At 43.5% G+C, this 23112-nt stretch overlaps 1 protein-coding gene across 4 annotated transcripts in view; it reads left to right on the top strand.

Annotated features, from left to right (window-relative positions):
- Positions 1-23112, top strand: part of LOC143837414 (lethal(3)malignant brain tumor-like protein 4) — a 77883-nt gene that overhangs the window by 35593 nt on the left and 19178 nt on the right. For all 4 annotated transcript variants that reach the window (XM_077337179.1, XM_077337180.1, XM_077337181.1 and 1 more), the window contains 6 exons: positions 5454-5568; positions 6157-6256; positions 8209-8373; positions 9717-9851; positions 11771-11832; positions 18779-18945. In XM_077337179.1, coding sequence (XP_077193294.1) covers positions 5454-5568; positions 6157-6256; positions 8209-8373; positions 9717-9851; positions 11771-11832; positions 18779-18945 — 744 coding nt within the window. The remainder of the gene's footprint in view (positions 1-5453; positions 5569-6156; positions 6257-8208; positions 8374-9716; positions 9852-11770; positions 11833-18778; positions 18946-23112) is intronic.

Below are 23112 nucleotides of genomic sequence, written 5' to 3' on the forward strand. Positions count from 1 at the left end.
ACTGCACTCTCTACTGGTGAGCCAGGGCAGCCTGCATCAGCCCATCAGCCTGCTCAATGCAGTCCTCTGCGGCCATCAGAGTAGTGAGTTGAAGGGAGACAATAGCTCTCCAGCAGAAAGGAAGCCAGGACTGGAGAGAGCTCTTTGTTGCTCCTCTGGGCTTCCAGGGTTGGCTAGAACAATTTGTCTCCATTTAGTTATAGAAGGAAAAAAGGGCTCCTTTACCCTCTGGGAAAAGATGACATAAAGCCTCTTCCCCCCCTCCCTCTGTAGTCAAACCCCTTAAAAAATTGTCTTCAGGGCTTCTAAACACAGAGAAAAGCCAGGACTCTTCTTGGCCCACAAAGGCTGCCTGTAAAAGCACCTTCCCCATTAGGAGCAATTGTTCAAATCTCTCAGACTACAGATCTATAGATCGGGATTTCCCCTTAAGCTTCAAGAATCCTGAGGCAGATCTGGATAAAGAGGAAGGCCAGTTGGCTGAGGATGAGGTCCCACGACAATAGTAAGCCGACTCACTACCTATTTTCTCATATGGAGCTTCCTGCTTTCTTGCACAAAGCATTAAAAAATCCTACAGCTTTCTGTCCCTAAGGGAGAAATCCCCATGGAGGAACAGGATGATGATGTTGGCCATAAAGGAGCACCTGAGGTTTTCTGTAAGGTTTATTCCATAGCTGCGTTTCACTACTGCTGGATTTTGTACTCATGATGATTTTAGTTCTGTACTTCCATTCATGTGTTGTCAAAATAGTCATTTCTTTTTTAAAATTATAGATGACTGGATGAATGGTTATCTAACAAGCCCCTCTTGTGTCTAATTTTATCTGTTTAGGTTAATTTATAGTTCACCTTTCTCACTAAGTCTCAGAACAGATTACACAGTGTAAGTCAATGCAGATAACACGATGAGGCATCTAATAAACAATGTAATAGGATTAGGAATTGCAGAAATTTGAAACAACACTGTTCTGTGAATAAATTGTAAGTATTAAAAGCATGTTAAATGAAGGTGAACATAGTATCACATCAGTTAAAACACAGTATTTTTTTCTGAACCAGTCTGTTATGAAGGATCAGTTCCAGTCCAGGTTCAGACTAAATCACAGGGTAGAAACAGCTCAGGTTGCTTTCGCAGATGACCTACTGAGGCAGCTGAATGGAGGCAGATTAGTGCTACTCATGTTGCTAGATCTCACAGCAGTGTTTGATATAGTTGACTCATAGTCTACTTATTGTCTGTCAGAACTCCTAAGTCCCTTTCATGTATACTACTAAGAAAGTTTTACAAAGAGAGACTCAAGGGAGACTCAAGACACCTTTATTGGCATAACAAACATTCAAATCAGAGCAAAGATACCTGAACATCAAAACATAAATTATGCTGTACACATCTAAACTTGTCCCTTCCACATTGACAAAGAGCGATGGGTTATTTTGTTCAGTTGTGCTCAGAGATGACTGAGCGATTTCATTAGCCAATGTTACTATGGCCGTGCTGCATACAGAGCTTTTAGTTTCAGTCACAAGGATTCCAGCTTGCCACAAGAATGCAAAAGGCAAGAGAAGTTACTCCATTTTCAAGACAGTTTCAATAATAAGCCTCCCCAGAAATAACAGGGTTCTAATAACTTTTCCTTTGGGTGTCTTCCATATGACTGGAAGTAAACTTTTTAAAAGGCAGCCAAAGAGTCGAGGGTTATCTGAGTCTTGATATGGGAGTGGATTTTGTTAACAGATTATCTTGGAGTAAATTAATAAAATCTCTGAGCATAAGAGCTATGATTGCTTCCTCACCTCCACCATCTTCAGCCTGATGTATTGCTTCTGTGCGATTGGTCTGCTGCATAGAATGGCTTTTACTGTGCCAGTATTTTTAAGCTACAGAAATGCCATGCTGGATAGATATGTATGATGAAATTGTCCTTCTGTACAAATCTTTTGGTTCAAAGTACTAAGAGTTATTTCTTAAACTACTGCTAGAACATGATGTATTAATGCCTAATTTTGAATTGACAATTACCCCCAAGGGGTCATTATTGTTATAGTATTGTTACAAAATTCTCTGGTGATAGCAAAAATTGTATTAGCTCATCACTGGAAAGGTGCCAGTAATTTAGCGATGCTTAATTAAAGTCTTGGCTATTGCTGAAGGAGATAAGTTTTAATGGTGACTTTTATGGGTTTTATAATTGCTGTTTCTGTGTTTTATTAAAGGAAGAACTGTTTATAATGTTGTAACAAATAAGCTAACAGATAAAGTTGTTTTTGTGGGTCCTGATGAACAATCAATCATATTGTTTTGTACTGAAATACTCCCAGATAGGGATGGGCATGACCTGGAGAATGGACCAAAAAACCCAACAAAATAGCCTGGGTTGTGACTTGTGAACCCGGGGGTTGTGCCAGCTGCTGACACAGTCCTCTGATGACCCTTTATCTGATTTCCAGTTTGGAGGTTTGACATGGGATCAAGGGTGTCTGTTACATATTTATTTGTATATTTACTTATTTATCTATCTAGGGATTTTTATTCTGCACCCTCTTGAGTAGTCACTTCAGGGTGGTTTACAATCAGTCTATAAATACAATCAATTATAATGGACAATAAAAAATAAAGCATTAAAAGAACAATAATTAAGATCTGAGTTCTATCTAAAACCACTAGCCCAGTGGGGGGAAAGGAAGAAGAGAGGGAAAAGAAAAGGGAAGAGTGGAGGGACGCCTGAGTAGATGATCAGTCATTTTTCAGTCAGTTTTCCCACTTGCCTCAACCATTTACTTGGCGGAACAGCTCCATCTTGCAGGCCCTGTGGAACTCTATGAGCTTTTACAGGTCCTGATCTTTCCCAGGAGTTTGTTCCACCAAGCAGGAGCCAGGTCTGAAAAGGCCCTGGTTCTGGTTGAGGCCAAGCATACCTCTTTGGGGCCAGGGAGTTCCAGACGGTTGCCATTTACTGATTGGAGAGCTCTCTGGTGGACATACACAGATATGTGGGGCCCAGTCTGTTTATGGCCTTGAAGGTTAAGACCAATATCTTGAATTGGAGTCAACATTCAGCTCAGCAGACACACTGCAGTGTTTATTAGTATTCCAGGAAGTGGGGAGGACTTCTGCAGCCCTGGAAACACCCAGTAGTGTGACTATCCAGAGTTGACAGGTAGCCCTATCAAGGGCACTAAGGGAGCTCCCATTCTGCTCTATGGGAGCAAAATGGTACACTCAGTCCCTTTGGAAGGGGGAGGGGAAGCAATCCATCATGATGGCCTGTGTGGGGAGTATTTTGAATAGTCAGAGGATCCAGGCATGGGGGGGGTGATCCCAGGGAGAGAAACCTCTCCATGGGATCAGCTGTTTGTCAGGCTGTGCCGGAGGACAGTTTGAACCCCTTTCCCTATAGCCTGATAAACAGCTGATCCCGTGGAGAGCTGGTTGTCTGGGAGTCAGCTGTTAGACAGGGTCTCTGTAGTGCTGAAATCACCTGCAGCCTTTTTGGCCTGACAGCAGGGCCCCCTGGGCCCCTCAGCTTTCAGGCGAAAATAGTTACAAGCCTTTACAGCTGACCCCCTTCCCCTACTTCCAAGTGAGTAAAAGCAAAACAGATTGGATTGGTTCATTTCAATGGGGTAGGAATTGGGCTGTCTGGGTTCAGGAACGCCCTAAACCCCAAGCCAAATTATTATTTTCCAGTTTGTGACCACCCCTGCTCTTGACAACATCATGATTATGGAAAGATTTCCCCCCCTGTAATATAACAAAGGTACTGTGTGAGAGAGGTTATGATTATTATATATGCAACTGCGATGAAATTTAGTGGCAGTAAAGCTAATGGGAACGCAAAGAGTACTTCTGCTGAAAAACATGACTCCAATATTTGTTAGAGGAAATACAGTTTAGTGATGAACCATTGATATTCCTGTCAAGTATAGCACCCTTCCACGCCTATTTATTTCAGTGGCAATAAATAATATCACCCACCTTAGGATGCCAGTGTAAGGAACTCTTGCATGTCTATCATCATTCCATTTTTTATATCTCAGACAAGTGCTTCCCATTTTCAGACTTGCAGTTCTGTATTTTACATTGCTCACAGGAACTCAGTGTGATTTCATATTCAAACCAGTTTTGCTGGATAACTTTGAGCTCAAACCTGCCACTTACTATTTAAGGGCTTCTTTTCTTGCCGCATCTCCCTTAACCAGTGAAACAATCCCTGGATTTTTTCAGTGCAGGAAATGAGCTCGGATGGATTACCATAGCACCTTGGGTATCCTAGGGCTGTACTGTCTAATTAAACAAGCAATTAAGCTTGTATATATTTTATGACTGAAAATTGGAAGTGCGACCTGGCATGTCCTTTTAATCTCTCCATATTTTGTTGTGGCCCCTGTGATTTAATTATGTCACCAGCAGAATTGGTCCCAACAATGTCTTCAAGAAAACGGCAGTCATTGGTGTTTTCTATTTGATCATCTCAAGAAATGTGTAAGGGTCACAGTCCCTTGGAACAGTGGGGCAGTTGTATACTTGTGCTAGGGATTTACTCAACAGCAAAGTCCCTTGTATACAATACAGATGGATTTCTGTCTTCCTGAGAGACTAGTGCACAAGAGAAAGAGAACAGAAATTATCATGAGGCAGTCTGGAAAAATTCTTCCATAACCTTTATGTTTTGAATAATGCTGGTGCATGACTAAGTCTCCACCTCATGTCATGAAGGAGAGAGTTATGCTAGCTTCATATCAGTGCAAATTGTGATCCCAGAATTTGGTTCCTCTTTTCCAACATCTTTCCCACCTTCTTGTTTGGATATAAGGGATTGGAGATCTCCGACTCATATCTGATGAAGGGAACTTTGACTCTTGAAGTGTGAGGTGTAGTCTGGTTTGTTATGTAACAGGGGGCCATTCTTTGGTGTAGACCAGGGGTAGTCAAACTGCGGCCCTCCAGATGTCCATGGACTACAATTCCCAGGAGCCCCTGGGAATTGTAGTCCATGGACATCTGGAGGGCCTCAGTTTGACTACCCCTGGTGTAGACTTTTCCTCCACAGGGTTGTTTTATGAATTATCTCTGAGGCTGAATTCACGGAAGAGTTTTTCTTTGGAAAATTTTCTGAAAATGATTTTTTCTGTAAAATTCTATGAGCAGAATCAGGCAAGGGGTTTGATCATTTTCTACAGGTACTTTGATGAGGGTCTGCAAGGATGCTTGAGGTCATTCCAGCCTCACTATCATAGTGGAAAGTGTTACTGTAAACAAATCTATGCTTGTTACCTAACTTGACTCGTTATGTCAATAAAGAGGTCTTGAGTCTCTTGAGTCATAACTTGACTTCAGTCACTCTTGTTAAGTTAGCTCTACAACCTAATGGCCTTTTTAAAAACTTGACATTTAGTTCATTTTAATTTATTTTTCCTTTTCTCTCCTGGGTATTTTGTCTCCTGTTTAGATACATTTTGATGGATGGGACCCTATCTTTGATTTCTGGATCGATGCTGACAGTCCAGACATTCACCCCATGGGCTGGTGTGCAAAGACGGGACACCCCTTGCAGCTCCCACTAGGTGAGAAGCGACATAATGCATGATGTCAAAACCATGATTTGTGTTTTTGCCATGTAACCTGGTTCCTATTATTAGCAAGCCTTTGCTAGTTATCGATGCATGCATCACGTGTAGCCCTTTGATCCTGAGTCTAGTCACCTTGCTTTGGATTCTAGTTATTGTCCGGAGTCAGTGTGAATGTAACAAGCCTGGAGCCTGGAGCCCAATGAGGAAGGCCTCCATGCTGTGCAGTGCATGGGAACTGCTGTCTTTCCTAGGGCCCTTGGATACTGGCAGAGATGCCTGGCAAAGGATAGTCCATATTATCAACAAGGAGTCTTCACACCCAGTTTGGTACTAGGAGGGGCTCTGGGTGAGGGGTAAATAAGGGCCAGTTTAGTTAGGATCTTTAGTCTTAGGAATGATCCCATGATGATAAGTTTGCTATTCCTTCGATAAAGAGATTTTCCTCAAACAAATTCTGCTTATTGGGAGCAATCAAGCAAACTTCATAGGTGACAGTGTCCGTTTTCCCCCATTGAATGCCCAATTATTTAAAAATAAGGCTGTCAAATGAAATCTCTTCCTGAACAAGTTTTGTTTTTCTAGGGTCTGCAGATCCATCAGGGACAGTGGGACAGGGATGCCCTACTCCTGGCTGTCAGGGGATTGGACATGTCAGGGGACCCAGATATGGAACACATTACACGTATGTACACTGGGGGTTAATGGAGCAATTCCCAGTGGATTGTTCTGGGGGATGTATCAGTTGCTCATCTCCTGTTGGAGTAATGCAGCTTCAGTGAAATGATGAATAGGAATATATGCCTTTGCTCTAAAATGCTGTGCTTGAGCTCCCTCTTGTGCTTTGCATATAACTTCACTCGCAAGCTTAATACTGTCACCACAGAAAAGCAGCAATAGAACCTGGCTGTCTATCAGATGAGATTTGGCTGGCCCTGACTATTAAGGACCTAAGAAGCCTTCCCCCCTCAACTAGGGATGGGCATGAACCAGTTCACTAGCCCAAATTCGCCATGAATTTGGCCCTTGAACATGCAGCCATTTCAGCGGTTCAGTTCACTTCCTCCTTGCTTTTAAGTGGGGAGGAGCAAAATGGACTGGCCAGTTCTTTTGGGGTCTTTTGGTTCAGGAGTTACGTTTGGAAACAAACCAGAATTTTTTTGTTTTGTGCCCTTCCTTACCCACAACTGTCCCAACTGACCAGGAAGTCCAAAGCGACTTGAGTTCACCCCTCAGCTTTTTATGCCCTGGGCAAATTGAAAAAGGGGAAGCGCTTCTTTGCTGAAGACAGTGATGTCTCACTGCTGGCTGAGCCAGTTTGGTGTAGTGGTTAGGAGTGTGGACATCTAATCTGGCATGCCGGGTTTGATTCTGCGCTCCCCCACATGCAGCCAGCTGGGTGACCTTGGGCCCCTCACGGCACTGATAAAACTGTTCTGACTGAGCAGTGATATCAGGGCTCTTTCAGCCTCACCCACCTCACAGGGTGTCTGTTGTGGGGAGAGGAATGTGAAGGCGACTGTAAGCCGCTTTGAGCCTCCTTCGGGTAGGGAAAAGCGGCATATAAGAACCAACTCTTCTTCTTTCTGTCTGGGTATTGCTGTTTATGAGGGAATGAGCAGGAAACTCTCAAACAGCAATTCTTCCCCTTTCCTTCCTCAATCAGTACTAGCAGCAAGATGGCAACACAAATATAGAGCCATTCTTTCACCTTTGACGTCTTTGCAGTCGTAAGCTGTAGCTAGGCTTTTTAAATGCTCTGGTGTCTGGTTACTAATGTTTATTATTTATTTATTATTGGATCTCTCAACCACCGCTCCTGGGCTAGCCGGCTCACAGCGGTGTACAACATAATGACTTCACAGGAGTCTTGAGCCAGCCACCTTAAAAGCTGTTGAGGAGTTCTCAGTAAGAAAGCTCTACCCTGACATGTACAAGTGGCAATTGTTTGATGTCTTTCTGGTTGCTTGCAATTAGTGGTCGTTTGCATGCACAGTGCAGAGACTTCTACCTCTTGGTTAAAATACTTTTTTTTCATGGAATGCATGTGCCCTTGACCATCAGTAGGCTAACACAAGTGTCTGCTAGCAATGAGGAAGGCCTCTTTCACATGCCATACAGTACACATAATTCCACCTTCCTCTTTTGCTTCCTAGCCAAGGTGTCCCAGGCTTTCTGTTTGGTCACTGTGCTCTTGACCCTCCATGCTGTGCATCTTCATTGACCTTTTGTGCAGCTCTCACTGAATTTTGGGCTTGATTACCCAAGCTCCGTCTCCCCAAGCTCTGTCAGCTCTTTGGAGTTACTGAAGAGTGGGGTCGTTTTGCCAGCTGCTTCCTTTCCTCTCTGTCTGAAACTTCACACACTTTGCAATATTTCTGGGTAGTCTTTTGTCTCCAAAACATTTGTCTTGCTGTGAGGTCCATCTTGGTGTAGTGGTTAGGAATAGTGGTCCCTAATCTGGAAAACCGGATTTGATTCCCCACTCCTCCACATGCAAGCAGCTGAGTGACCTTGGGCCAGTCATAGTTATATTATTTTTCCTTAGTGTAAACCATGAGAGGGGGAAAAGGGTGGACCAGTTCAATTTTCTAAGGAACTTATTTTCTGGTAACTCTTTTTCTTCTTTTGATGCAGGTTGGTTGGGTGCCCTTACTCAGAGATCAATCGGAACAGAGAGAGTTCCTTACAGGATCGACTGGGTGGGGACAGACCTTTGCCAAATATTAATATTCAGAAGCCCAAGAAGCCTGAGCCATCTGTGCCACTTTCCGATCTACAAGAGGATTCTCCGCAGTCCAGGTGAAGTTTAGGTTAAATGTTATGCAGGACACCTCTGTTAAGCTTTGCATATGTCAGTTTTGTTGCTGCAGCAGTGTGCTATTTTGCTGTCTTCTGCCCGTGTGCTAAAATAGAACACCAGTTGTATGAAGTTTGTACAGAGCTTTGAGATTCTCTTGTTGTATTAAAATAAATGATTTTTTTTGCTTTCCTGTAATCCATTTCAAATTTTTAATCCTCTTGTCTTTAGCTGACCAGAAATTACTGGCTAAAATACATACAGCTTGTCTCAAGCACAAATATTCCCACTGTCTGTTCCACAGTAGTCAGAACCATGTGTCATCAGGAAGTCCACCAGTAGGACCAGAAGCCCTCACACTATGGCCTCCCAAAGAGTAAGAATACAGAGGATCATTATACTACACATAGTGTTCCATCTACACCTTGTAGCTAATAGTCACTGATGGACTTCTGCTCCATATGTTATCCAATTCCCTCTTGCTGCTATCTATGTTTGTAGCTGCCACTGCTTCTTGCAACAGGAATTCCGTGTGTTAATTAATCTTTGGATGAAGAAGTATTTCCTTTTATCTGTTCTAAACCTATGCTCATCAAATACATTAAGTTCCTACAGGTTTTTATATCATGAGAATGGGAGAAAAGAAAAAAGAAATCACTCCCCAACCTAGAATCTGTATTTGGGATAACTATCTTCCGAGTTCTCAAAGCTAGTTCTGATGGGTTGGTGGTTTTTTTTTTGGGGGGGGGGGTGATGGTGGAAAACAGAGGGGTAGCTCTATCCTTGTCCTCCCACTCCTCTGAGCAAAAGTGGGAGTCTTCCTCCAGCTTGTGGCTCTTCTGTTGGAGGAAGTCTACTGGGAGGGTTGTTGGATTCACCATACTGAAAAGCTGTTTTCCTCCAACCTGGAAAAATCTTTCGGCAATGGGATGATAGATACTGCTCCTTCCACTGGGTTCCTACTGGAGGTGTTCTGCTTTAAGATGGAGAGCAGGTTTTGTGCCCATTGCAAACTTGTTTTCAAGTACATCATGTTTTTCTTTATAAAAAAAACAATGGCAGCTATTAACTTTGGGAACAAGCCAAGTAATGAACTCAGGGAAATGCTATCAAGGTGGAGGTATAAACCTGTCTCTTGACCCAGGTGATCTCAATATCTTGAGTAAGGAAGCAGCTTTCCCCTTTCTCAGCTGCATCCCAAACCAGTAGTCTGTTTTTTTGTCCCCAAGAATTTGATGAGAGTCACTGAGAACCATGCCAGCACCTGTCTGTATGATCCTTTCCTGGATGCTTAGCTAGAGAGAACATTGGGAATTGCTTTTTACAGGTGTTCTTTTCTTACTAGAAAGTCTTCCACACAAGATGAGGAGCGATCAGGGAGAAGCAGTGTCAACAGCCTATCAGAACAGTCCGAAACAAGCCAAGAGAAGGATTGGACAGAACCAGAATCGTCTGCTATCACCAAAATCAAACCCAAAAGGTCAGCAAAAATGTTGAACGCGTGGAACCTGCTGACAGTAAGATTCCCACTTGTGGAGCCAGCTGCATTCAAAGTGAGAAAAGAAGGGTTGAAAATAGATTTTGGTTTGCAGGTAGGAAGATGATCTTTGGATTTTTTTCTCAGAGAAGTTGCTAAAACCAGAGAGCCAAACTAAGGCTGCTTCCAGACAGAGATTCTCTGTGTAGCTCACTGCTGCTGCAAATTAAGTCAAAATATCTCAATGTACCCAGTTTTTGTAGCTGCTTCTGTTCTGGGTAGGATTCAACCAGTGACTTTAGTAAGGACATTTTAGGGCTTGGTGTTTCTTTATATTTCAGATTTTCAGTAAGACTGCTCTTATGGGATGAGTTTCCTTTCTTCCGTGATCATGGGGCTAGAGTAAGTTGTGTAGGCCATGTTCAAGGCTGATCTTCTCCAATGCAAGATCTCTTTTTGACGGATTATTAATCCATTCAGTAATCCAAACCAGCACCGCAGCATGATAGAATAGTTTTAAATTAGGTACTCCCAATCCACCTCTTGATTTGTCATCTTGCAGAATCCTGAAAGCGATCCTGGGCCTTTTGTAGTTCCACATAAATTTATTTATTTATTTTTGCCAATTCTGGAGTGTTTTGTCTTTAATCTCTAAGGGAAGGGATTGGAATAACAAAATTCATTAGGGGCAGTATTGTCATTTTTATTGATGCTACCCTCACTGACCATGACAGCTTTCGTCTGAATCATTTTTCCAGTTCTTCTTTGATTTGGTCCCATGTATTATAATTGTTTTGAACCATTTTTTTAAGATCCATATCTAAATATATACCTAAATATTTAATTTTATCTGGGTTGACATCACACCCGTGTGTCTTCTATTCTTTGATTGTGTTTGGTGAATAAGAAGATTTTTGTTTTTGTCCTTTTGACTCTGTAGCCAGAGACCCAACCAAAATCCATTAGATCAGCAGTTCTTAACCGCCGCAAGTGCGGTGGTGGCAGCATGCATGGGGGTGGTGTGCGCAGGTCGTGGGCGCAGGCGCAGAACAATCTGGAGGCAGCGTGGAGGTGGCCAGTGCCATGCCGCCACTGCCTGCTATCGCCACCCGCCACCACTGCTGGCCACCACTGCAGCAGCCACCAACCTGGCAACTCAACGGAAGGGGCCAGGCGACCCCACTTGGGGTCGGGACCCCAGGGCTGAGAAACACTGCATTAGATAGTCCATCACTCTTGGTATCTTTATTTTCAGTTTCCCCAATGTTAGTAGAACATTGTCCGCAAAACTTCTAATTTTGAATTCCTGTTTTCCGCCAGTAAGCCCCATTATCTTCTCATATGATCTTATTTTATTCACTGGTACTTCTAGAACTACATTAAATAGAAGTGGAGATAGCAGACATCCTTGTCTGGCTCCTTTGCCAATCTGAATTTTGTCTTCTATTACCATTCCATTAACCAGGATCCTTGCCTCTTATTTGGTGTATCTTAGTTGCATCCATTTTATGAAGCTCATCCCGCATTCCATCTGTTGGAGTGTGGCTAGTAAAAAATTCCACCTGACGTCGTTATATGCTTTTTCCACATCTAAAAAGAGAAAAGCTGTATCTTGTTCTTTTGATTTGGCCAAATTCAAGGCGTTTAGTATGAAGTGGTTGTTGTTTCTCATTTGGCTCCTTGGAATAAATCCTTCATGAATTGATGAAATTGATCTTCATGAATAACTTCTATAGTGCATTTCGTAAGTCTTTTGGCTGGGATTTTACTGAAGATTTTGTAATCTACATTTAACAAGTCCTGTAAGATTGTTGTAGCAGCATATTGGCGCCTTAGTGGACGATGACTTACCTCTCCATATTCATAAATATTGAAAATTTTTTTAAATATATAGTTATTTGTCTTACTTTTATGTTTTTCAGGATTGGTTGCTCACGTGGTTATATAAAGTTCCAGCTAATGAAACAAGAAACTGATGGAAGAGGTTAGTAATAGTTGCTGTTGTTGTTGTTATTTTAATATTATTATTATTATTATTTAGACTTATTACCCGCCACTCCCGGAACGGGCTCGTGCAATGGTACAATTTGTCCATCATAAAAACACCATAAAACCCCATTAAAACACTCTAGGACAGAAAAACTATACAACTGAATCAATATCCCCCAAAAGACATGCCGGTATTCAACCTCCTAACCCCCCCCCCCAATAACATCTGCACAGGGGAGTGGGAAGAGGAAGCAGAGATAACAGAGGCTTAACAGTGCTTAGCACCAAGGGCCCAACAAAATCTTCTTGCCATGCCTTCCTCAACCATAAACCTGGTGGAAGAGCTCTGTTTTGCAGGCCCTGTGGAACACCAAAAGCTCCCGCAGGGCCCACAGCAAATTAGTCCCTGCAGAACAAAGGGCCCTACAGGGGATCATAAGGAGACAAGCAGTCTCTCAGATAGGTAGGGTCCAAGCCACAGATAGCCTTAAAGATGAGCACCAAAATCTTGAACTTGATCTGGGTTGCAATTGGCAACCAATGCAGCTGCCTCAGCACAGGCTGGATATGGGCCCTCCAAGATGTCCCTGTGAGGACCCTACAGAAATTCCACCAGACCAATAGAAGGTAAGAAGAAAGCAATAAGATCCAGCTGGTGATGAGCTGGTGGTAAGGCTGCTAGGGTTCTCACAGGTAAGAAGACAGCAGTACGTTCCGGATAGTCCACTGTACAATAAAGCATCCAATCTTAAAAAATAATTTCTGTCTGTCTGCTTTATTTCAAACGGTAAGTAAAGGAACATCAAAGCAAGGTCTTGGGTATTAATCATCCGCTTTCAGTTTCTTCATCAGTGACTTCCTTAAATGATAAGTATACATTCAATCAGCCTGCAATTTGCAGTTCTGAAATTTAGACACCCCCACACTTACCTCAAACCAATATCTTTAATATTCTAACAATTCAAAGTACTTCATATGTCCCAATTGAGTTCATATTTCAACTTAAAAATTAGTATTAATTGGAAAAATTATTCTATTACAACATTAATAAAAATCATAGTGTCCATCTATAGTTACCTCTTAGACACCAAAGAATCTTCGCTTCTTCTGACTGGAACAGTTGAAGATAGGAATGCATTAAGAGATTGATGTGAACAGTAAATTACTACAAAAAGAATGCCAATATATTTTTTTGACGGACACGAATGGACTTAATGCATCCTGGAATCTTTCAGGTTTTTTATAATTTGAAGTTTTGTGTTATTTGTGTAGGCAGCCTAATTAAGTTGTATATCTTTAAATGCTCATTAATGAGCTACAGCTGGGATATACCTGTTGTTGTTGTTGTTATTATTATTATTATTATTATTATTATATTTATTATTATTAGATTTATTCCCCGCCACGCCCTTGCGGCCCATGGCGGGTTACAGCATCCTAAAATCCCCGTTAAAACCCCATTAAAAGTCAATAATAACATTACCAGCATTACCAGCATGGCAAGATCGGCAACTCAATCTCCTCCCCTCCCACTACCGGCGGGTGGAGAGGAGGTCCTGATGATGTTTACTTCAGGTCCCAAATCCCAGGGGGGGGGCATAGATCTATATTATCAGCCCTGGCCTCAACCATAAACCTGGCGGAAGAGCTCCGTTTTGCAGGCCCTGCGGAATGATGAAACATCCCGCAGGGCCCACAGCTCTCCCGGGAGCTCATTCCACCAGGCGGGGGCCAGGACTGAAAAGGCCCTGGCCCTGGTCGAGGCCAGGCATGCTTCCCTAGGGCCGGGAACGACCAGCAGATTTTCACCCGCAGAGCGCAAGGCCCTGCGAGGGGCATAGGGCGATAGGCAGTCCCTCAGGTATGTGGGTCCCAACTCGCATAAAGCCTTGGTTAGAACCAAAACCTTGAACCGGATCCGGGCAGCAATTGGCAACCAGTGCAGCTGCCTCAGCACTGGCTGGATGTGGGCCCTCCAAGGTGTGCCAGTGAGGACCCTAGCAGCTGCATTTTGCACTAGCTGAAGTTTCCGGATCACGGACAAGGGAAGGCCTGCGTAGAGTGAGTTACAGAAATCTATTCTGGAAGTGACCGTTGCATGGATCACTGTGGCTAAGTGTTTGGGGGACAGGTAGGGCGCTAGTAGTCGGGCCTGGCGATGGGTATGGAGTACGGTTATGGGAATGGAGTACGGTTATACTGTTCTTGTGTAATTGAGTTTTGGGATCCCATTATGGTAGCAGTTAGCACCAGGGATCTTCATGAGAGCGATGAGCTGAGAGCTAATGAGATATGAACAGATAACTATAGATGCCTGCTATGGTTTTGCATTGATGTTGTAATACAATAATTTTTCCAATTGATAATATTTGCTGTATTTTTTAAGGTGAAATACGAACTCAATTGGGACATATGAAGTAGTTTGAATTGTTAGAATGCTAAAGATATTGGTTCAAGGTAGGTCCAATGTGGGGGTGGGATGTATAGATTTTAGAACTGCAAACTGCAGGCTGATTGAATGTATACTTATCATTTAAGGAAGTCACTGATAAAGAAATTGAAAGCGGGTGATTAATACCCAGGACCTTGCTTTGATGTTCCTTTACTTACTGTTTGAAATAAAGAAGACGGACAGAAATTATTTTTTAAGATTGGATGCTTTATTGTACAGTGGACTATCCGGAACTTATTGCTGTCTTCTTACCTGTGAGGACCCTAGCAGCCTCATCACCAGCTGGAGTTTTCAGGTCAAGGACAAGGGTAGGCCAGGATAAAGCTAGTTACAGAAGTCCAGTGTAGATGTAACTGTTGCATGGACCGTTGTGGCCAGGCAGTCCAGGGGAAGGGAGAGCACTAGTAGCCTTGCCTGGTTATGGTAGAAAAACGGTTTGTTGGCTACTCCCGTGACCTGCACCTCCATTGAAAGGGAGGTATCCAGAATCAGCCCCAAGTTCCTTTCTGAGGAAAGATATAAAGCTGTACCTCAGCCAAGGCGGGTGAACACACTTCCTGGCCTGCCATCTTTCTGCCCAGCCACAGGACCTCCATCTTGGAGGGGTTGAGTTTCAGGCGACTCAGTTCTAACCACCCAGTGACGGCTTCCAAACATCTGGCAAATGTATCCGGGGGTGGGGGGTGAGACTGGGTGGTCGTCCAGGAGGAGATAGAGCTGGGTGTTATCCGCATATTGGTGACAACCCTGCCCGTAGCTCCAGACCAGCTGTGCCAGGTGGCACATGAAGATGTTAATGTGAGGGAATGTACCGCTCCCTGTGGGACCGCATTGGTTTTTTCAGTAGAGGGCAAACCACTGCCTCCTCCAGCACCTCTGGGAACTCCCTGGGAGACAGGGAGAGGTTAATAATCTCTCCCAGAGGGCCACCTATCCACTGGTCCCTCCTTTTGAGCAACCAATACAGATAGGGATCAAGGGGGCAAGTGGTCGCCCTCACCGACCCCAGCAACTTCAGTTTCTCAGAGCTGCCTGAGCCATCAAACATATCCCCCTGAGGTGGCCAAGGGGCTTCTGGTTTCCTTTCTGTATTAAGGATGACAGGAAGATCCCAGTGGAGCGACAAGACCTTATCCGCAAAAAAGCTCGCTAATGCCTCACAGCCAAAAGCTAATTGACTACTATTTTGGCACCGTTCCTCGAGGGTGCCTTTGTTCCTCATATATTTCATGCATTATTTTTTATTGTACTACACAACTAAGATTTTATCAGTGTTTTAAACTTTTATTATGTGCACGTAATTATAATAAATATTTGTATTTTAAACAAAACCTTTTTATGCAGCTCAGCCTTGAGATTCCTAACTCCCAAGAGCCTGGCCATGCTAGTTCCCCTATCCCAGGGGTAGTCAACCTGTGGTCCTCCAGATGTCCATAGACTACAATTCCCATGAGCCACTGCCAGCAAACGCTGGCAGAGGCTCATGGGAATTGTAGTCCATGGACATCTGGAGGACCACAGGTTGACTACCCCTGCCCTACCCCATCATTTTATTTTTCAGCTGACTCTTTCTATTATATGCTTTTTTCCTCAGTCCTCTTCTGGTCTTATTTAAAGCACCCTCCTCCCTGAATTCTCCCCCCCCCTTTCCTTCATTTATAAAGCCATACTTGTTGCATACCAAAGAACCCCCTCAAAAATATGGACACCTGTGCTTCTTTCAGCTGCTTCCATTAGTGACTCAAGCCTCCATTATTTACTATTAAACAAAGTATTTTGAGCTGCAAACTTTGCTTCAGTTGAAATGAAAACTTTTGTGAAGACAATCTGGATTTTGAGTTATTCCCATTGTCATGATAGTCAGTTCATAGTGTGAGGAAGAGTGCTTGCACTCGAAAGCTCACGCCTTGAATAAATCTTTGTTGGTCTTAAAGGTGCCACTGGACTCTGATTTTGTTTTGTTGTGCTGCTTCAGACCAACACAGCTACCCACTTGTATGGATTTTGAGTGTAATTTTCCAACTCCTAACAGACATACTAGGTTCTCTTCTCCAGCAGGCCAATGTTCCATTGTCCTTAGTACTTGCAAGAAGAATTTAATTTCAAGTCGTTAAAAAAAAATTGTCCTCACAAAGCTGATTAATGCAACAAGGCCAGGTTAATGCTCCTTATTGAGATAACATCTTGGATTTCCACTTAGGCATTTTGTATCATTGCTTTGTTAGTGGGTCCCACCTGAAACATTTCTGTAGTGGTTTGCCAAAGCTTAGGACCAAGCCACTATGGCCATTGGATGAACTCATTAGTATTCTTTAACCCAGGGTTAATGTATTCTTTAATCCCATGCTGGGATGGCAAAATACAAGGTAAAATGCTGAATGCATTTTAAAACTAAGAATGATAAAATCATAATCAAACAGTTATCAATATAAAAATTGTAAATATTTGACTAGTATAAAAAATGCAAAGATTTATTTTCCTGTGAAATGTTTGCACATCTTAAAAGCAGCGGCACAGACTGTGGCAGTACATAGGGTGGTTGGGGGGTCTCGTCATTTTAAAGTTTCTTTACCTTTTCTTTTGCTGTCAGACCTGAGTACCTCTCTAACCTGTATTGTTTTGTCATGTAATAGATCATATATGGGGCAGTGGAGTAAAAAAATGCTCCCTTGTTTTGTTAGGTTTCTGGGACAAGGGCATAGTCTCTGAGGGAGGGGGATTTTTGTTATTTTGGCCCTCTAGTCCTCCTGTAGGCAAGGCTGAGATCTGGCAAGAGTGAAAACTCTTCTCTGTTGACTGTTCCCAAGGTTATATAGATAGGTGTTCAGAATAAGTGATCAAGAGAGAGGCGGTATAAAATAACCTATTTGCCTAACTTTCTTCCATCCAAGTACAGACTGTGGTCAGCCCTGCTCAGCTACCAAGCTCTGATGAGCCTCAGGCTGCTCCCCAGTTGGTATTACTAGCATCCCCATCTTGAAGAGCCAAATATATGCTATATTATTCAATAGAGATTGAATTTCACAATTTGGATATTCATGACATTTACATTCAAAGGATAACCATTGAGGAAAATTTCCATTTGAAAACAGGACATATTTAAAACCGTTCTGGTTGAATTCTATACGAGAATAAACAAAAAGGAACAAAGATTCCTTTACTTCAGTGGTCCCCAGCCTTTTTATCACCAGGGGCTGGTCAATGCTTGACAATTTTACTGAGGTCTTGGGGGGGGGGTAGTCTTTTGCTGAGGGATGTCGCTGCCGCCGCCTGAGCCCCTGCTCCACTTGCTTTCCCACCGCCACCCCTGACTTCCCACCGCCTGCTGGGGGGCGTTGCCAGCAGCAGCTGCGCAGTGCCACTCCGAGGGGGAGCCCCAGCCATGGCGGCTGCTGGAGAGCACCAAAGGTGAACCAGTGGCAGAGTGGCAGGGCAGCCCCCGAGGCAGCAACCGGGTAGGAGGATGAGGAGCCGTAGCCCGGTACCAAATGATCCCCGGACTGGGGGTTGGGGATCACTGCTTTACTTCATTTATTCTGTATTAATTTTAGTAACATCTGTAGTAGCCTTGGGATAGGCTTTTTTCTTTTTCTTATGTATTCACTACAAATTGTCCCACTTGTCTATATTTGCTGAAACCTTTTTGAGACAGTGGAAACAGCAGTAGACACAGAGCTTCTCTGACAATTGCATCATTGTGCTCGCCTAAGTGGTGAACTCTATTTGTCTGTTGACACCACTAGGTGTCACCATAAACCTTGCCCATAATTTATACTGGGAAAGGAGGACCCAGTTGTTTGGATTGCCTTGTATGCTGTGAGCCGTGTCCCGATGGAGGAGGAGGAAAACCAAATGTAATTAGCCAGTGTTGTTAGCCGATGAAATGTTGCTATGCCACATTCATCAGTGGCTCTGCTGTCTGATATATCATGCAGTCAGCAACAGATCCCTGCCGCACTGTGACACAGCAATAACCAAGTGATCTCATAGGTGGTGCGTAGGAGGGGGGGGGCAGAGACAGGAAGGGAGGGAGAGGTCCCCCCCCTCATGCATTGATTATTTGACAGATGGGGACTGATACTAATGTCTGGAAGGAATTGCCAGCCTCCCTGACCTTGGAGTCTTCCCCCACCCACCCCGGACGTGGCCGGTGCCTGTCATTAACTGGCATGTAGAGTCCTCTTAGCAAGCTGGGAACAGGCTTTAAGCTGGAATGGTGCCATTGATTCCCAGCCGAAGATGCAGTTACCCAACCTCCTCCACCCTGGCAAGAGAAAACTGGCAACTCCTCCCATGTTAGCATCAGGACCTCTCTTCCCTAAGAGCAGCTGTCAGCACATGGATTTCTTTTCTCTCCCCCCCTTCCCTTTTTTTGTGTTCAGGGGAGGAGGGGAGGGATGCTCCGAGCACAGCTGGCCAGGGAATAAAGTACCTGTGTTTTGTTTTCTAAAAACCCATAAGGGACTGACTTGTCTTACTTCCTCTTCAGACACAGCGTTTGCTCTGCAGCAGGCCCTCCATCAGTCGGTCTTCATGCCGTCCCTTTCCACCAACCCGACCCACCGCCTCCATCTCTGCTGGGAACAACACTGCAAATTGCTGCCAGAGGTCTCAGGCCTTACTGCCAAGAACGTGGCCAAATGGAGCGTGGAAGAGGTAAGTGGGGCTTGCTGGCCCTCCTTCTCCTTATACTTGTCAGACAGTATTTTTAATATAGTGGCAGTCATTTTATTTCATTTTAACCTTGTCTGCTTTATAACAGCAGCTGGTTCTGGATTGTAGCAGTCCAACCAAAGTTTAGCTCAGGACCCAGACAAGATCTGAATGTTTAAATCCTTCTGTTTCTAGCCATGAACGTTAAAAAAAAAAAAAACTGTTTTTTACCCTGTTTGGGGCCTTTGCTGACAATACCTTTTTTTCTATTCGCATGCTCTCTGTCTCTCTTTTCCCTCCTCCTTCCCCCAGTCTCTTTCTGCTGCTGCTGACTCACTTTAATTTGATGATTGCTTGCATGGCCATGTCACAAAACATCCCCCACAGTGTGACATGCTTGCTGGCAGGCACACTCATTCTGTCAGAGCTATGTTGTAGGTTTTTAACCGGGGAAAATCATGTCATGCTTTGGTGCAACTCAGGACACTGCCCCCGCAGTAAGGGGTTAAGTGACACAGTTCATATTTGGTGTATGATGCACATCAGGCTCTGTGTGAGTTGTCTGAGGTGGCAGACAAATGCTGCTTTGCCAGATTCAGAACAAAAAAAAAGAGGGATTTTTTGTGTTGCCAGGGCATGGAGCTGGGTAAAGTCTTTTGGGTCTGATTTTCACTTGTCCCAGCTTTGGAAGCTTCATTGTTTTTGTTTTATAATTTGTATTATCAAAATGACATTGTTTTGTTTTTTGTTTTTCTTGTAATCTTTGAAAAGTTCAACTATCAGATTTTGGCTGTTTAAAATGTTAGCATGCACTGCTTTGCTTTGAAATGTCAAAAGGGTTTTGTTGTGATGGCGATTATATATTGTGGGTTTTGAAACAAAAAGTTGGAATCTATTCCTGTTTTGTCCAGCTTTCTTTCTGTCATTAGTAAATCTTACTGTACAAAAGGGATGTAGGGGCAGTGATAAAGGAACATATTTATTTTTTTAAAAACCATGAGTTCAGTTTATATTAGCCAACCAAAGAAGGTTTGAACTCCATCTAGCAACAAGATATAAGGCGTTAACAATGCCAACCTTTGCAGAGTTACAGTCTTCTAAGTCCATTGAAGACAATGGGCTTAGAAAGTGGAATTCTGCCTAGGACAGCTCTAAAAAATGATGCTAAAGTCAGATGCCATCAGCTTGAAAGTCAGCCACAAAAAATCTCTAAATTTTCTCCTAAATTGCTGTGTGTGAGTAGCAAATCTGGAAAGTCTAAATGTATTCCGTTATATGACAATCAGAATGTAAAAAAATGTAAATTTTATTAATAGCACCAAATCCCCTGACATTCATTGCCAACTTTCCAAGGAATAAATAGATGGGACATTATGTGTGGATGATGAACCTCAGTAAGAACAAAAGCCCTTTCCTTGGACGTTAAATTTTAAATCACAACAACCAGAACTTCATTCCATTCCTTTTTTTCAAGAGGGGAAAATCATCTGCCCTAAATTCTCGCCCTAAGTTGCTGCATCTCTGGATAGAGAGTGTATCACTTTTTGAAAGAAGTACGGCACAGCAGCTGCTCATGTGGGCAATGCAAATATAAATGTGTAAGAAGTATTCTTTCTTAGGCATGTGACAAGAATTTAACTATGTAGAATTGGTCACATGTTCTTAAGATCACAAGAAATGTCCTGCTGGATCAGTCCAATCGTCCATCTAGTCCTGTCTGATATAGTGACCAACCAGTTCCTCTGGACAGCCAACAACAGGACATAGAGGCCAAGGCATTCTCCTGATGCTGCTTCCTGGCTCTGAGATTCAGAAGTTTTGTGACTCTGACTGCAGAGGTTCCCCTCAGTCACTGTGGATAGTATCCTCCATGAATCTAGTTTGTAAAGCTATTAATTCCTGTAGCCATGACTACATCCTCTGGCACCAAATACTACATTTTAGTCACTTTCCTTTTGTCCACCATGAACCTATTGCCTTTAGCTTCATTGCATGCCTATGAGTTCTAGTATTTTGGGAAAGGGAGAAAAAATTATCTTTGTCAACTCTCTCCACCCAATACATAATTTTATATGCCTCTATCATATGTCTCCCCTTAGTCATATCTTTTCTAAATTGATAAGTCCCAGACTCGTCAACCTTTCCTCATGAAAGGTGCTCCAACCTCTTAATCATCTTGGTTTCCCTCCTCTAATTTTTCCAGCTTTGTGATGTCTTTTTTGAGATATGGTTACCAGCATTGTACACAGTATTCCAAATGGGGCTGCACCATAGATCTATACAGAGGCATTACAATATTGGCTGTTTTGTTCTCAATTGCTTTTCTAATAATCCCTATAATTCTTCAAATAATTGGTGTAAAGATTGCAAATGGTGGTCTCACTGACCACAATTGGTGCCTTCATTCAATTAAATTCTTCCTTTGAATCTTGCTCCTTATCCTGCAGGACAAAATAAACTAACCCTGGAGTCATAAGCTGTTTCTCTGAGGTAAAGGACATCTTGGTGGGTGATTCTCACCATTCACTCAGGGAGGCAAGAACAATTTTTCTTCTTCCTGTCTCCTTGTTCGGAGTCACCCTTCCTTCAGTATTTCTCCCTGCCTTTATAGGGAAAGAAGCTAGCTGGTAGGCTAGCTGCAGTGGTCCCCAACCTTTCTATCACCGGGGACCAGTCAATGCTTGACAATTTTACTGAGGCCGGGGGGGGGGGGGTAGTCTTTTGCCGAGGGATGTCACCGCCGTCTGAGCCCCTGCTCCACTTGCTTTCCCACTGGCGCCCCTGACTTCCTGCTGCCCAATGGGGGGCGCTGCCAGCAGCAGCTGCGCAGTGCCACACTGAGGGGGAGCCCCAGCCAAAGCGGCCGCTGTAGAGCATCAAAGGTGAGCTGGCGGCAGAGTGGCAAGCCAGCCCCCGAGACAGCAGCTGGGGAGGAGGACAAGGAGGAGCCGTGGCCTGGTACCGACTGATCCACGGACTGGTACCGGTCTCCGGAATGGGGGTTGGGGACCACTGCTTTACTGTATTTTTCAACCTTTTGCCCTTTAATTCTCGCCTATGCTAGTCTACCAGCTATTTCTTTATTTTCTTTCCCCTCTGTTTTGTTTGCTGCTAGCAACTATGGGGGAGCAGCAAAAAGTCTCTAATGAATGCAGAACTTATGGTGGACATTTTAAGAGCACAGACTCTTCTCAGTCAGACTCTTGGTACAATGGCTGAATCAGGGCACACAGACAGATTTCTGTCCAATAATGACTTATAAATCCCCATTGCCACACAGAACCATGCAAAGCACAGTAAAGCAGTGATACCAATGGAAAGTGTCCCAGAAGGTGCTGCATCAACTGTGTATATTAAGGAGCACAGAGCCAAACTTTAAAAGGGCACCAAAAAGCACCACAAAGAAGTATCTTGGAGACCCAGGTTCTCTCTCTAAGGCTGAATCTTTGTGGCAGCCATTTTATATGCTCCCAATGCATAGAGAATAATCAGCCCAAGACTTTCACAAGCCAAATGGGCACTGACAATAGATTCCAGATGCTCCAGAAAATCCTTACAGGCTGGTAATATAAGCAGCACTGAGTCATTTAATATGCTCCCTGAATTCTTCTCCTTCCTTAAATAAACAGATGGGGGGGGGGGGGCTCCAGATCCTCTGCTCTACACACAGAAGCTACTGTGGGCTGAGCTGAACCTCCTATCAATCCATGCTGAGCATATCCAAGGAGTGTCCAACATACATGCGGTTGAGCCAGCAAACATACAGAAGAAAGAATGGTCCTGGAGGTATTCAGCCTCATTGTGAGCCAGTAGTAGACTTCATAGTGTCAACAATAATCACTGTACTGTTTCTACTCCAGGTACTTCCATCCAAAGGCAGAAATCATGGATGCAATAACATTGGATTGACCAGCCTACTATATGCATTCCTTCCAATACTGGTCCTCCCCAAATTTCTTCAGAAAGTCAAACAGCATCAGGCAGAAATCCGAGTAGTGGCAACTTTTTAGCCAATGAGATCATGGTTCTCCACTGTCCCACAAATTACAGAAGAACCTCCCCTGACTATGTCAGTCTCAGTGGACATGCTTTGTCATAGACCAATCTGGCACTCCCATCTAGAGTGGTTGAAAATGATAATGTGGAGATGGGGAGGATAGTTCTCTTGAA

Source organism: Paroedura picta, chromosome 5, assembly GCF_049243985.1.
Source record: "Paroedura picta isolate Pp20150507F chromosome 5, Ppicta_v3.0, whole genome shotgun sequence".
Lineage (NCBI taxonomy): Eukaryota > Metazoa > Chordata > Lepidosauria > Squamata > Gekkonidae > Paroedura > Paroedura picta.